General features: G+C 42.8%; 1 protein-coding gene across 1 annotated transcript in view; it reads right to left on the bottom strand.

The window, feature by feature from the left end:
• The window catches only part of ankrd27 (ankyrin repeat domain 27 (VPS9 domain)), a gene marked incomplete at its 5' end in the record, with an annotated part of 24,501 nt that extends 11,212 nt beyond the window's left edge, over positions 1 to 13,289 (bottom strand). Inside the window, 13 exon segments of the mRNA XM_024282170.1 lie at positions 283 to 404; positions 678 to 770; positions 848 to 974; positions 1,152 to 1,230; positions 1,303 to 1,424; positions 2,655 to 2,731; positions 3,187 to 3,252; positions 3,979 to 4,032; positions 6,811 to 6,870; positions 6,955 to 7,263; positions 7,439 to 7,549; positions 9,519 to 9,641; positions 13,019 to 13,289. Coding sequence (XP_024137938.1) covers positions 283 to 404; positions 678 to 770; positions 848 to 974; positions 1,152 to 1,230; positions 1,303 to 1,424; positions 2,655 to 2,731; positions 3,187 to 3,252; positions 3,979 to 4,032; positions 6,811 to 6,870; positions 6,955 to 7,263; positions 7,439 to 7,549; positions 9,519 to 9,641; positions 13,019 to 13,045 — 1,370 coding nt within the window.
• Between the last annotated feature and the right edge of the window lie 144 nt (positions 13,290 to 13,433).

Raw genomic sequence — 13,433 nt, 5'->3', positions numbered from 1 at the left:
GCACAAGGGTTAACAAATCAATAGAGGTAGTTACATCTGCAAAACGCTACAAACTTCAACCTCTAACAAGAATACCCATCAGCCAATCAGTTGGCCCCACACCGGCCCTGTTTAAGGACGCTATAAAGCTGCTTTAAATACAGATCCTCAACAGGAATTCATACTATTCGTTAACCCTTCATGCAATCATAACAACCTGATCTTCACAATCCTAACACATGAAGATGACTCCAGGTATTAACAGGTAAAGAAGTGGAGAACTGCTTGTGAGCAGACACTGACCCTGACAGCTGGGCGTCACAGACGTCACAGGAGCAGAGGGGGTGACACATCCGGAAATCTTCATCAGCCTCGCCCTCACTCAGCAGACGCTCCACCTCTGTTTCGTTTCCATTGGCTATGTGCTAACACACAAACACATAAGTTTCAGTAGACCTGGGGAATCAGCTCAGCTCCAAAAGCCACACCCCCTCAGGGGAGATTTTGGAAACAGAGGCTTCAGATCAACATGAAAAATGGCTTTTTAAGACATTTAGGTTGTGGGATTTTGGTAAAAAAAAAAACGACTTTGTAATCATAATTAAAACACTTCTGAGAATGTTTTTTTTAGTAAAAAAAAAATAGTCTCAGGGGGACTTCAATTTGAACTTGCCGTGTGTCACCTGGTATCAGCTCACCTCAAACAGCAGGTGGATGGGCGTGGCTGCGTTCTGAGCCAGCAGACTCATCCTCTCCTTGAACAGCGCCTTGTCTCTAAGTTCACCCGAAGCCTGGAGGGGAAACCAGACCGTTGAGCCTCTGAGAAGCAGCAGCAGTGTGTGTGTGTGGTGTGTGTGGGAGCACTCACAGAGTCCTGCAGCTTCCCCAGGTTGATGTACTCCACAGCAGCCTCGAAGGTGCTCAGACAGTAGCTGAGCTCGTCTTTGCTGGAGTTGCTGAAGCAGAAGTTTCTGATGTAGCTCAGATTGGCCATCCTGAAACAATCGGAGCTTCCATCAGCAAGTCCGCTCATCACCTTTACGTGTCTTATCTTAAGATGACGTTACTACATGGGAGATTTAATCAGGTTGGAAACTGTCCGGGATGGGGGGGCATGGTGCAGATGCCGTCAGCATTGCTCTCTGCCAGACTAAGATGTCCTGCAAACTCACCAGTTTGGGATTTCCGTCTTCACCAGCAGGTACAGGACGACGGAGAGCAGGTCGTCGGCGCTCACCGCCTCGATGCTGACTGCAGAGGGAGAGACGGTCAAGCTGCTTCTCCATTTTTTAACTGATCATCTGTTGGGAGGGGTGCACTGACCTGTGCGTGTGGGGGTCTGTGTGGCCGTCAGGACAACCCTGCGCAGGCAGAGCAGCTTGAGGAGGGGCGCCGTCTGCTGGTTGAGCTGACTCAGCTCTCTCTTTGCGCGGGACAAGTTCATGCTGCAAAGCAAGACCCAAGAGGATATGTCAGGGATGTTCAGGGGGGGCACATGCATAATTGTTCCAGCCTCTAAACTCAGACTTAAATTGACTTAATATTTCATCTTCTAAAGGCCAGCTGAGGTGATGGCGTTTGACAGTAGTCAGGGACTCGACTGATTTTCTGCTTGAACTTTGGAGTTCGAGCATCTCCTGCTTCTGTTCTGTCCTTCAGACTCAACGCTGAAGCAGCTTCTAAACCAGGAGGACACTTTCCCAACTCAGTCATAAATCTGCTTATCAACCCAGCTAGATTTTCATTTGCAAATGCAGAAATGTTCAAATTTAAACAAAGTTTAAATTAATACCGATCAAATTAAAAGATGCAATAAATGTGTCTGTAATGCTACGTTCCTATTGAATTGATTCGCACATCATATTTGCATCAACTGCCTCTTTCGACGCACGTCAAAGTTGATGCTCAACGCTTGTCCAAAAATGTGTTCATAAACTAGTCTCCAGAGGCATGTGGGAGGAGCCTCTGTCCAAAGTTAGCCTGATGGAACATTGACTGTATATCTCATTTACATGGAAGACATGGATGATGTGAATAGATCTGGTTCATTTATTAGGAAGAGTTTTACAGACACATCAGTAATCACGTCTCCATTTCTGGGTTCATGAGATCATTCAGAGATTCTCCCAATTGGGGGAGCTTCACCGTCTACTGCAGGAGCTGCATCTGAATGACAGACGCTTTCAGCACTACTTCTGTGTCTCTATGACCCCGTTTGACGACTTGCTGTCCCGCATTAGACCAAGGAAGGGAAGACATATGAACAATTGTAAAATTAAAGGACCTTTTTACTAGTGTCTCAATGGAAAAAAGAGAAATCTCATAAAGTTCAGGAGGAAAATGATCAGATCTTCCTCCATGTTGGTCTTGGACTCCATCCTCTGATAATGCCATCAACACTTCACAGGCCACAGCTAACTCCCTGTTAGGTTGACACGATGCAAATTCTTCACCCAAGTTAAGAGATTTATACCTGAGAAACATCATGCTGCCGCCGTCGAGCACGCCGCAGGACCTCTGATCTGATCGTGTCACACTGACTTAACATTGAAACTGAAATCATTTTCAGAGTGAACGTAGCCTTAAAAGGAGCCTTCAACTTTGCAAACAATACGAGAAGAGCCTCCTTTAGTCAGGTTGGGGGGGGGCTCCCTACAGTGTGGTGCAGCTCTGACCTGAACTCCGGTTTGACTCCCAGCTCCTTCTGCTGCAGCTCCTGCAGACTCCTGCTGGTTTTGTTGAAAGCAGCGTCCTGGTGATAAAAAGAATGCAGAGTGACTGACAGATTCACCATCATCAGCCGCCCCTCCCTCTCTCACTCATGTTTGAATCAGCAGGAATGACAAAGGGAATCTGCTCTCATGTGCTGTTCACATTTTCATGAACTAAAGGTTGGAGCTCTGAACAGTAATGTGCTGTAAGTCAATTTGACAGAAGGAAGTGGACGGGGCACGAGGCCTCTTTTTGGTATTTTCCTGTTTTTTTTCATGAATAAAGATAAAGAAGTTTCCAAATCAACACACAGATAAAAATCAACACTGTGGAATTTCCCAGAAGTCAGTTCAGCAGCAGAGGTTTCAAACGTTCTCCACCTCTGCAGCTGCCGTTGTGCAAACAACCATGAAGGGTGGTGCTGTCCTAACTACCTTCCTGTTCCTGTGAAAGCAGAAGTCAGAGTCTGATGGGGGGGTGGGGGTGCAGACTCACCTGAGCAGCTTCAAGTGTTCCCACCAAATTAAAGATTAGATCATGGATGCCATGATGAACATAGATCTGCAGAGAGACGGAGGAGAAACGTTGATGTCACAAACATCTGAACTAGTTCTGATTAGTCGACTAATCAACGACTAATCGGCTATTAAACAGGTCGATGACTAATTTAATAGTCAATTAGTCGTTACTTTATATTATATGGAGTCAGAATGTAGTATAGTTGAAAGTTATAGTGTAATTCTGCTAGCTTTTTGGGTCTATTTTGAAATTTAATAAGGTTTTTTAGGCTGTTTTGAGTTTAGCTAATATTTCAGCTACATGTTAGCTGTTTTGGCTAATTTAGGCTTTTTAAAGTTTTTTAGGCTAATTTGGCATTTAACAAATATTTTGGCTGGCTATCAGCTTCAGCGTTTTAAGCTGTTAGCTTCAACCATTTCAGCTATCAGCACTAGCATCTTTAGCGGCCAAATTCAGCTTACACGTTTCCCACTAGCATTATTGCAGGTAATGGTAATTTCTAGATTTTACTTAGTTTAAAGCTAATGATGGTTAAGATGTGTGCTTTACATCCAGTTTCCCCATTACCCGATTAGTTGGCTAATCAGAAAAAATAATGGTCTATTACAAAATCATTTGTTGCAGCACTAATCTGAACTGCAAGTAACATCTGATGAAAATCTCACTGAACCCAGAGACTAAAGAACCAAGGTTTGTCCTCGGGGAGGTGAGGATTCATAAACGTTTGTAACCATAAATATGGAAGATTCTGATATGAAAGATGTTCACCTCCACTGCCTGTTTGAGGAGAGTCATCTGAAGCTCCTGTTTTGCCAGAAGTTTCTGTAAGAAAACATTTACAGCAGTGAATCTGCAGGAATTCAACCACAAGTGAGCATGTGATACCCACCCACCCCCACCACCACACACTACATGAATACACAGAATAATCTTGCGAAATAAGAGTTGCTGAGACAACAACAGGACAATAACTGATCAGAAAGTCCAGACACAAGACCCTAATGCATGAGGCGATTGGGGAAAGGGGCGGAGTTTCACACCCAAAAATGCAGTTATTATTACACTGCTCCATTCAGTATTCAAGATATTTTTTGTTTAGTAACAAATGTTTCGACCATATACAGGCTGAAGATATATAAAAATGAAATAGAACTGTTAGCTGTGATATAAAAAAAGACTAAACTGTTCAGCTACAAAAATACAAGAAAGGCTTAAAAGATGAAGGATGTTCAGGATTGGATCCTCCTCTAAAGTCATTTCTTATAGCTAACTAAGCAAATTCAGGCAAAAAGTGCTTTAGTTTGAAGAATTCCTCATTGTTATTGAAAGTTCCTCTTTTCAATCTGTGGTTTGAATGCTGAAGCTCAGAGAACGCAGACGGCTGTGTGCAGTCCACACTGTCACATCCAAACAAAGTGAATTATCCATAAACTGCTGCGCATGATGATGAACTGACTGCATAAATAAATACATATGACTTCCATTTGTTTGGATGAATGATGAGTTCAAAACAACTTCAGACAGACAGTGAAGCTCTGAATTCCTTTCTGTGTCACAGACCAGGTGGAGCGTTAGACAGGAAGCAGAGACAGAGAGCTTTATTTTGAAAATGTTCTCTCTCTCTGTGGAAGCTAAAACTGAACCTCTAAAGAGTTTCGGCTTAAATTAAAAGCCACTGGTCTTTTTATACACATTTAACTTCAGTACACCATTACTCTACCACCTCAGAGCTTCATCACAGTTGACTCTTAGCTGTTTCTGGACAAGCGCACCTCCATTAGACACACAGGGTGAGCAGCACTGCCAAGTTCATGCCTCAATTTGATTTAGCTTTGATGATTGGTTCATTTTTTGAATTTCCATCCAAAATCAATTTCGTTTGGTTATGAAAATCAGTTTTCACAAAATTAGTGACTTAAACGGAACAAAGAAGAAATCCATTAAAACAGAAATGAGTATATAGAGTAAAAACACAAAGAAAAACTTTTTTTCTGGAGAAAAAAAACCCATGTGATGGACAGGTTCTGATGAAGTTTTTAAACAACCACTGACATGAAAAAAATGTTTGTGTGTTTTTAACATGTTCTTGAGGTATTTTTCTCATGACGGAAAACATTAATCCAGTAGAAAATCTGTGGAGGGATTTGTAAGGCCCAATCGGAGTTCTTCCCTTCTCCCTTTCTCTTCATTTGAAGGGGCTTCTGAAGTCCGAAATATATTTTTTAATATCCATCCCTCCAAGCAGAGGGATAGAGAGCCCTCCCTCGCGAGGGGGTTCAGCGATGCGCTGAGAAATTCTAAAATTCTACAAAATCAAGTGAAGTAGAAATTTTACAGAAGAACTAGCATGCATCGATGCTCACTACATTAGCAAATATGGACCATAATGCACAAACAATTTTGGCAAAAAAACATGTCTAAGTGTAATTTTTAAACAAACCATCCACATTTTCATCATTAGAACACAGTGGAGTCACAAAAAGACTTGTGAAATGTTTATATTGATTTGATTTTCACCTTGTGAAATCAGTGACGTCATGTCCGATATTTAGAAAAATAAAAATCAAAAAGTAGTGAGCGTGTTGTCCAAATTGCTTTTAATATCCAGGGCACTAGATAGTCCTGCACTATGTAGTTTTCTTGTAGTTAGAGATTAGGGCGGGAATTCCGACACACCTTGTGCCTTCAAATTTGGACGTTACTAACACTTGATGGCATCATCAATAGTTTCCAGTAAGCTACGTTAGCGCATAGCTCCCAGCGCTCGAAAAAATATATAACATTTTTATAACTTTAAAAAGTGAAGCTAGAACACAGAGTCATTACTTACATTTACATGTAAACTTCTGTGCTTCAGAGCACATCCTCGTGTAAAAATGAGTTTCTCCTCCACAGTGCACCCTAGTACCAGCGGAGGGATACAAAGCTCTGTCCCTATGGATACCCCTTAAAAAGACAATTTCGGACACCACTAATGTCTTAAATGCCCTTACAAGTTGAGGGGTAGAGAGAAGCCGTAGGAGTTGGGGAAGAAGTTCTTGCAGCATTTTTTATTACGACATAAATAAAGAAGATTATAATTAAAATTGTGTGTCTTAGTATTTCTTTATTTTAATTGTGGTAAACCCAGACCAGATTAAAAAATACTGTTGGAAAAAGAGCTTGTTTGTTAAGTAGAAAACATGCTGGGCACCACAAGCTCCCTTGTGGATGACTATATCCATGTATGCATAGACAGATGAGTGAGAGGAAGTGGGGGCGGGTTTCCCACAACTTTAAGGTGAATTTCTGCAGAAATTATGCCCTAGAAATTGACACAGGATTCATAATTTCAGCTAAAAACAGCATACTTAAAAAACCACTGGGACATTTTAAACATAGATTAAATGTTGATCTGAGTGGGTCTTTAAACTCTTCCAGAACTTAGAAACTATCCTCTGTTAGACCTGAAACAGCTGCTGTGAAGAAGAGCAAAGTGGCACAGGGTCATTTCCCCTTTTTAATAATAAAAAAAAACCCTTCACTGATCACAGACAATTGAACTTTCAGTATCATTATTTCTGCAGAAACATGTTTTCTTCACAGTGTGGTTTCACTCACCAGGCGAGAGTCTCTCAACAAACACTGAAGACATTTAGCGTAAAGGCCGTTCACCGAGTCCTGCCAGGACACAAGAAGAAACCAAAACTGTACTGTGAGGAAACATGAGGAAACACACTTTTAACTAGGAAGATGAAGTCCTACTATGTGGTGTCGGATTCCCTTCCTTTCCTGCTCCTTGAAGGTCTGGCAGAAACTGTGGATGAACTTGTCCAGTTTCTGGGCGTGCCGACCCAGGAAGTCCCTGACGTCCTCCGGGCTCCTCAGGCAGTAAGGCTGAGGTGGGGTGACCTCGGCCGGGCTGGGCTCCACCTCCACGGGCCTGGAGATGCACAGGATGCTGTAGCTCTGCTCCTGGTCATTGTAGAAGGTCTCCTCAAACAGGATTCGGACCACAGACGGAGCCGGGAAGCCGGATCCCAGCAGAACCTGCCTGTCCTGGATCCTGACCTCCTGGATCACACAGTGAAACATCATTATCCTTTGCGGTAAAAGGGAAAATAAAGTTTGGATATTTATGGTGCTTCAACATGAGATCCACATGGAAAAATTTCACCTCAAAGAACTTTGTCTTAAGGAGCAAACTAAACGTGCTGGGCTCTCAGGAAGACGTGAAGGTCTGACAAACCTTTCCATCGGCGGTCTTGTATCTGTCCTCCAGAGGCTGCAGAACGTAGCTGTCGAAGTGCGAGTCGAAGTCACTGCTGGCGCTCAGACTCTCACAGCAGGGAACCAGGATCTGCAGGCACACAGGGAGCAAATGTTAGCTTCACTAATCAGATTTGAACGGCTTATCAAACCCGGATCAAATTCAATTTCATGTTTCACTCTGCATTACAGCAAGAAAACAACAGCGCTGCCTGTCAGCCGCCCGTATCTGATGAGGACTTTCAAGCTTTAATGCAAAGATGGCGGAGGGTTTGAAACCCGGAATCATGTGCAGTCCTGGAGGATCAAAACCTAAGGCGCGTTTGAACACAGCTGACCCGATTCCTGAGCTGTACGGCATCCAGCTCGCTGCGGCACAGGATGCTTTAACCAAAACCTGGAATTTCACAATAAAATCCCCTTTAAAAACATCCTAATTCCCCGAAAGCTCGTCTGAATAAACACAGACCCACTCAGAAGTTTAGAATTCAACAGCAGAGAAATAATGACAGAGCAGCTCCAGGAGACACAACACAGAGCGCCACCTTCAGGAGACTTTAGTAATTTCAGCAGTAAGATGAAGCAGATGTAGACAGTCTAGTTTGGAGAATGTGGACCTGTCATGGTCAGCAGGGAATAAAAAATAAAAACCCCTGAAATGAAATCCACACAGACCTGCGTGTGCTGCCTGTTCAACTTATCAAACATCGATGACGTGTCACAAGAATGTGGGAGCAATTGATTGTACAGAAAATATAGAGAAGCCAAAATCCCATTGACTTCTATAGAGAAATAATCAACAATTACTCAGTCAGTCATTCTATTTTTCAGAATAACCATTCTTGCTCCGATACATTTTTTTACATTTTATTGCTAATTCCACTTTTTTTTTAAAGGATATTTATTCTTTATTCCAAGTTATTCAAGTTATAAACTGACCAATCAGATGCCTCGTAAAAGCATGTGGCCCCACCTCCAACATTTGATTCTCCAAACCTGCTTTCAGTAGAAGAGGTGTGGCTTTCCAACAAGCTCACTCATGATTGGTGACAATAGTAGCCATAGAAACGTTAACTCAGACCAACTCGGACCGGCTGGCTCCAAATGGCAGCACCCATATTATGGAAAAATGGCGACTGAATTGGCTTCATTTTACTGGAGCCAGAGGTAAGGCATTCTCAATGGGTCTGTCCGTCTCTGTTTACAGTCAACGGTGGGAGATCCCCCCCCCTCCCCACAGTGCTGAGAGTAGCATGCTTTGACGGTCAAACACGTGAACTCATGAGCTGCAAGTGGATAGGAAAACAGGAAGTTCAAAGGAAGCATGCATTAGCATATCTTCAAAATAAAATGCATCAGGCTTCCGCAGCTGCAAAGAAACTCCTTACAAATCATCATGAGTTAAAATATACGATTTTTGATTGAATTAGTTTTAAAAATACTCACAATTTTTATGATTTATTCAATTAATGCTGCATAACGAAGAAGCCACGCCCCCTCACCAACTACCATTAGTTTCCTTTTTCTCTTTCTTGTCCTTAGTCAAATGTATAATCATCATATCAGTTAAAGCATTGCTGTGACATAATGAAACACAAAAAATGTATAAAAAAAAACATTAATAATACATAATCACTTAAATAGAAGTTTTTTATGTTTGCATTTACAGATGAAAGTAATTCAAAAGATTTGTGAAAAATATGAAAATTAAATCATGAAGTTTTGGTGATTTAATAGCAGTTATGTTGTTTTCAGGAGTCCTTATGATGGAAATTCTTCTAATAAAGTCATGTGACAGGAAGTGGCGGCAGATTTAAAACATGGCTGACACTCAAGACTTCCTATAAAAAGCCAAAGAGTGCACTGAAGCAAAACAAAAGCTTGACTAAAAAAAATAAAAGTTCTGCAACACACCGCTGCTGGAGGACGTTTGGTTTGAATCTGGAATCAATCCCATAATCTTGATGACAGGTAAGATTAAAGCATTGGAACCACCGGCAGCTGACCTGCCGAAGGGCAGTGAGTCAGTCCACCTTAGGAGAAATAAGAGCTGGACTCACCACGCCCTGGTGCTCTGCCGCTCGCCTGCACAGGTCCGGTCTCTGCTTCTCCAACGCCACGTAGAAAGGGTTCTTCAGGATGTCCTCATCATAAGCAGCCATAGGGAGCGGCAGCCTTGGAGCCTGAGAAACCAAAGAGGAACCAGGCCTGAAGGACGTGACAAAGCTCCAAAGCTCTGGATTCAACTCTGCCTTTGGTTTTCAAAATAAAAGCATCTGCAGACATTTAAAGATAATTTCTAATGCTGGAGCGAAACATCTGAACTCCTTTGCTGTCATGTTAGTTCACATACAAAGATCCTTTCAGCCGAAACCCGCCCCCACCGGGGGACTTCTGTGTCTGCGGTCTAACCAACAGAACCGTCTGGGTCCAAATCTTTGTGCAGGGGTCAAAACAAGCAGCATTTACACAAAAAAAAACAGGAAATGAGCTGCACCCCCCACACACCCCAACGTGCTTTGTGCTGAACAGTGTGATCAGTCAGATGTCACAGCCTCAGGCAGGAAACCTCCTCTGTCCTCTCCAGGAAACCTCACACACTCAGAAGAGCCACTGCACTCACACTGCAACCCCCCACCACCCCCGCCGAGGACGTCTCTCCATGAGCAAACAAGTAAAAGCCAGACTCTGATTGGCCGCAGACACCAGGGAGCAGCCAGTGCTGTCTTTTCTCCTTCTGGACAGATATGGAACTAAATCGGGGCCAATATTATTTGAAACCCAAATAAAGCAATTCAAAAAATACATTGGTTTTTGGCCAAAAAAAAAAAAAACTTAAAATGTCCAAACTCTTTGGTATTCTAAAATAAACTTAATTATTTTCTGTTTCAAATGTTCTGGTTTTTTAGTTTCAAAAGTCAAAATTTCAATTTCAAAACTTTTTTGTCTATTTTTTTCTCTTTCAACTCTATTTTTTTTTTAATCTGAACATTTCAGTCTCAAAACTTTTGGCCCTGTTGTGGCGCATTGGGGCGGGGCTAACACGAATTACCAATCACAATCGATGAGGGTTTGTAACTTCAGTCCCAGTGCTGAAAGTTTCAGATTAAATACCAAATAAAAAGAGTTGAAACTGAAAAAAAAAGTTTTGAAATTGAATTTTGAATACCTCTGCATTATTGGCTGCTATGGACATAAAAGGAGATAAACTGATGGCGTGACCCCCCATCCTCCCCTAACCTCAACCCTATTGAGAACATCTGGAGCATCCTCAAGTAAAATTATCTTTGAGGGTGGAGGCAGTTTTTATCCAAATAGCAGCTTTGTGAGGCTATTCTGACACTCTGAAAAGAAATTCAAGCAGAAACTCTCCAAAAAGTTCAATGGATGCAAGAATTGTGAAAATGCTACAAGATACAAGTCATGTGTTTAAATTTAACTAAACATATGAAAATGTTTATGATTGGAATAGCTTTTAATTGTAAATATGACCTCCTAATTCAGCAAATTGAACAAATGATCATTTTCAGTTCTTTAGAATGGATTAAATGTTGTGGAACTCTGTTGTGTGTAATAATGTGGACCATTTGAATAATTGTATTATTTTTGAAATAAATACTGTTATCTTAAATAGATTTGTTTAATAACATTTTATATATGCTATAATGGTTAGTGGCTTGAAAATTGACAGTCATTTGCATTGAGTGTTTAAAAAAATAATTTACATATGGTAATAATTTTAACATGCTGTACACTCCACACATTCTAGCATCTCATATCAGTTCTACACAAAGTCAGATCTCGATTGTCAACGGTTTTAACATCCTTTCCAAATAGAACTGAATTTATTGAATTCCAACCAGAGTGAAGCTGTCATCATATTGAAGTCGAGCATCACCTCAGCCCGTTCTTCTACTTTAAGCACTATCACGCTTTGCCATCATCTGATAATCACCTTTTTACTGGTCAGCAACATAATTTTCACCTACCTAGGAAAGACACCCTCCTGCAAATTTAGAGACTAAAAGCATTGCCACTCTGTGCCCTGGCCAGTATTTTAATTTCAATCAGTTGTATTTATATAGTCCAATATCACAAAAACATTTGCCTGATTGGGCTTCATGCCGGTAATTTTACAGAAGCAGAAGGTCAGTGGTAAAATATAAACAATAGTTAATTGCTAAACTAAACAGGCTAAATAAAACTAGCTATCCCTGCCCTTAGACCCTCCCTCCCGCTAAGGAAAAACTCCTAAAAAAATGGGATGCCCACATGAGGGAGAGATCCTATCCCAGGACGGACAGGTGACTCACCAGGACTGTTAAAGACGAATTAGCTTATCTAACTCTAAACTACTCGTTTAAGTAGTGTAGGAGATGAGCTTCATCCAGATGGGCTGGGGGGTGCCAGAGGCGAGGTCCACTGCCAAGAACAGACAAGCCACTTGGAATCTCTCCCACTCCAAGACGCGAAACAACTTTGATTTTACAGTCAGACAGTTGTACAAGAGCAATTGGTGATGCATATGGACTTATACTCTCTCTGATCACTTGACTCTGTAAAAGCTGCTGAATATGAATGAGCTCGGATTAATTCAATTGGGAGAGAGGGAAGTCACTAAGGTACTGGTGGTGTCGTACCAATAGTGGAATCTCATGTGTAATTAAGCTAGTGCTACCTAAATCTAGATCCCCCCTGAGAAACACTTCATTATACTCCAGCAGCAACTCCAGTGTCACCGTCCCATTCAGGAAAAGGCAGTGGATGTTATTTTTCCTGCAAAAACATGCAGCTCTGCAGAAATCTGGAATAATGTCAGCAGAAATCCTTGACCTGCAGCTCTGACCTCTGGATCCAGCAGAATCTGCCTGCAGTGTGTGCTGCTCCTCTACTAGACAGACATCATGTGACCAAAACACGCCCTGGAACCACAGCTGGAGAGGAGGGTGTCCGACAGCAACAGGTGGAGCAGAAGTGAGTCTGAATGCTGTGACCACCGCTGCACTTTCATTCATATATATATATATATATATATATATATATATATATATATATATATATATATATATATATATATATATATATATATATATAAATCCATTTCAGAAACAGGGTCACGTGCTTCCCAGCTGTGGTGGAGAGGGGGGCTGCCCTCGACCTGACCTCAGAGCCGCCCCTGTTCAGGCGGAAACGCAGGAGCAGAAAACAAAGAACCCCCACAGACAGTGATGCAGGGTCCAGACGAACACGACCGGGTTCCAGGCAAAACCGGGACCATTCGAGGACAGCCTCGTTTCTGTCTCTAGAACAAAAATGTTGAGCAGAGTTTCACACACATTTCCTCCCACCGGGAGCTACTGTCACGCAGACCGTGGCAGGTGTCACCCCCCGGACTCGCGGCTAACGCAGCTAACACGGCCCGGTCTGTGGAGGGGGGGCGCTGTGCTAACGCTAGCGGCGGGAGGACGGTGCGGCGTCCGCGGATGCAACACCGCTGTTCGCCCCGACACCTTAGCTTCTAAGGCAACATCCCGATCCCGAGCGAACCCCCGGCGCTCACCTGCCAGAAGTCAGCCCCAGCGGTCATCCGGGTCTGGGCATGACAGTGTCCGAAGGGGGCCGTCAGGAGCGGCGCTCATCCGGCTGCTAACAGCTGTTGAAGCACCGGGAGGAAACTCGTTAACCAGGCCGTCTGAACACGCTCCAGCAGGGACCTTTGCCCAGTCCGACCCGGCTGAGCGACAGTATTCTTCCTACAAACCAAAACTATGAAGCTAAAACGAACGCAGCTCCACCTAGCTCCAACCATCAACAAACTCCTGACACACACCGACCCACACTGACCTCTAGCGGTCAGACTGCAGCGGTGCGTCAACACCTCAGTGATCGAGAGATCCCTGACCGCGCGCACGGCCAGACATGGCGACAAAATACACCAGGAGTCTGCAACCTTTAACAGAGCCATTTGGGCCTGT

The sequence above is a fragment of the Oryzias melastigma genome, linkage group LG6, assembly GCF_002922805.2.
Source record: "Oryzias melastigma strain HK-1 linkage group LG6, ASM292280v2, whole genome shotgun sequence".
Taxonomy (NCBI): domain Eukaryota; kingdom Metazoa; phylum Chordata; class Actinopteri; order Beloniformes; family Adrianichthyidae; genus Oryzias; species Oryzias melastigma.
The sequence above is the reverse complement of the archived record's forward strand: the minus strand, read 5'-3'. Positions and strand labels throughout refer to the sequence as shown.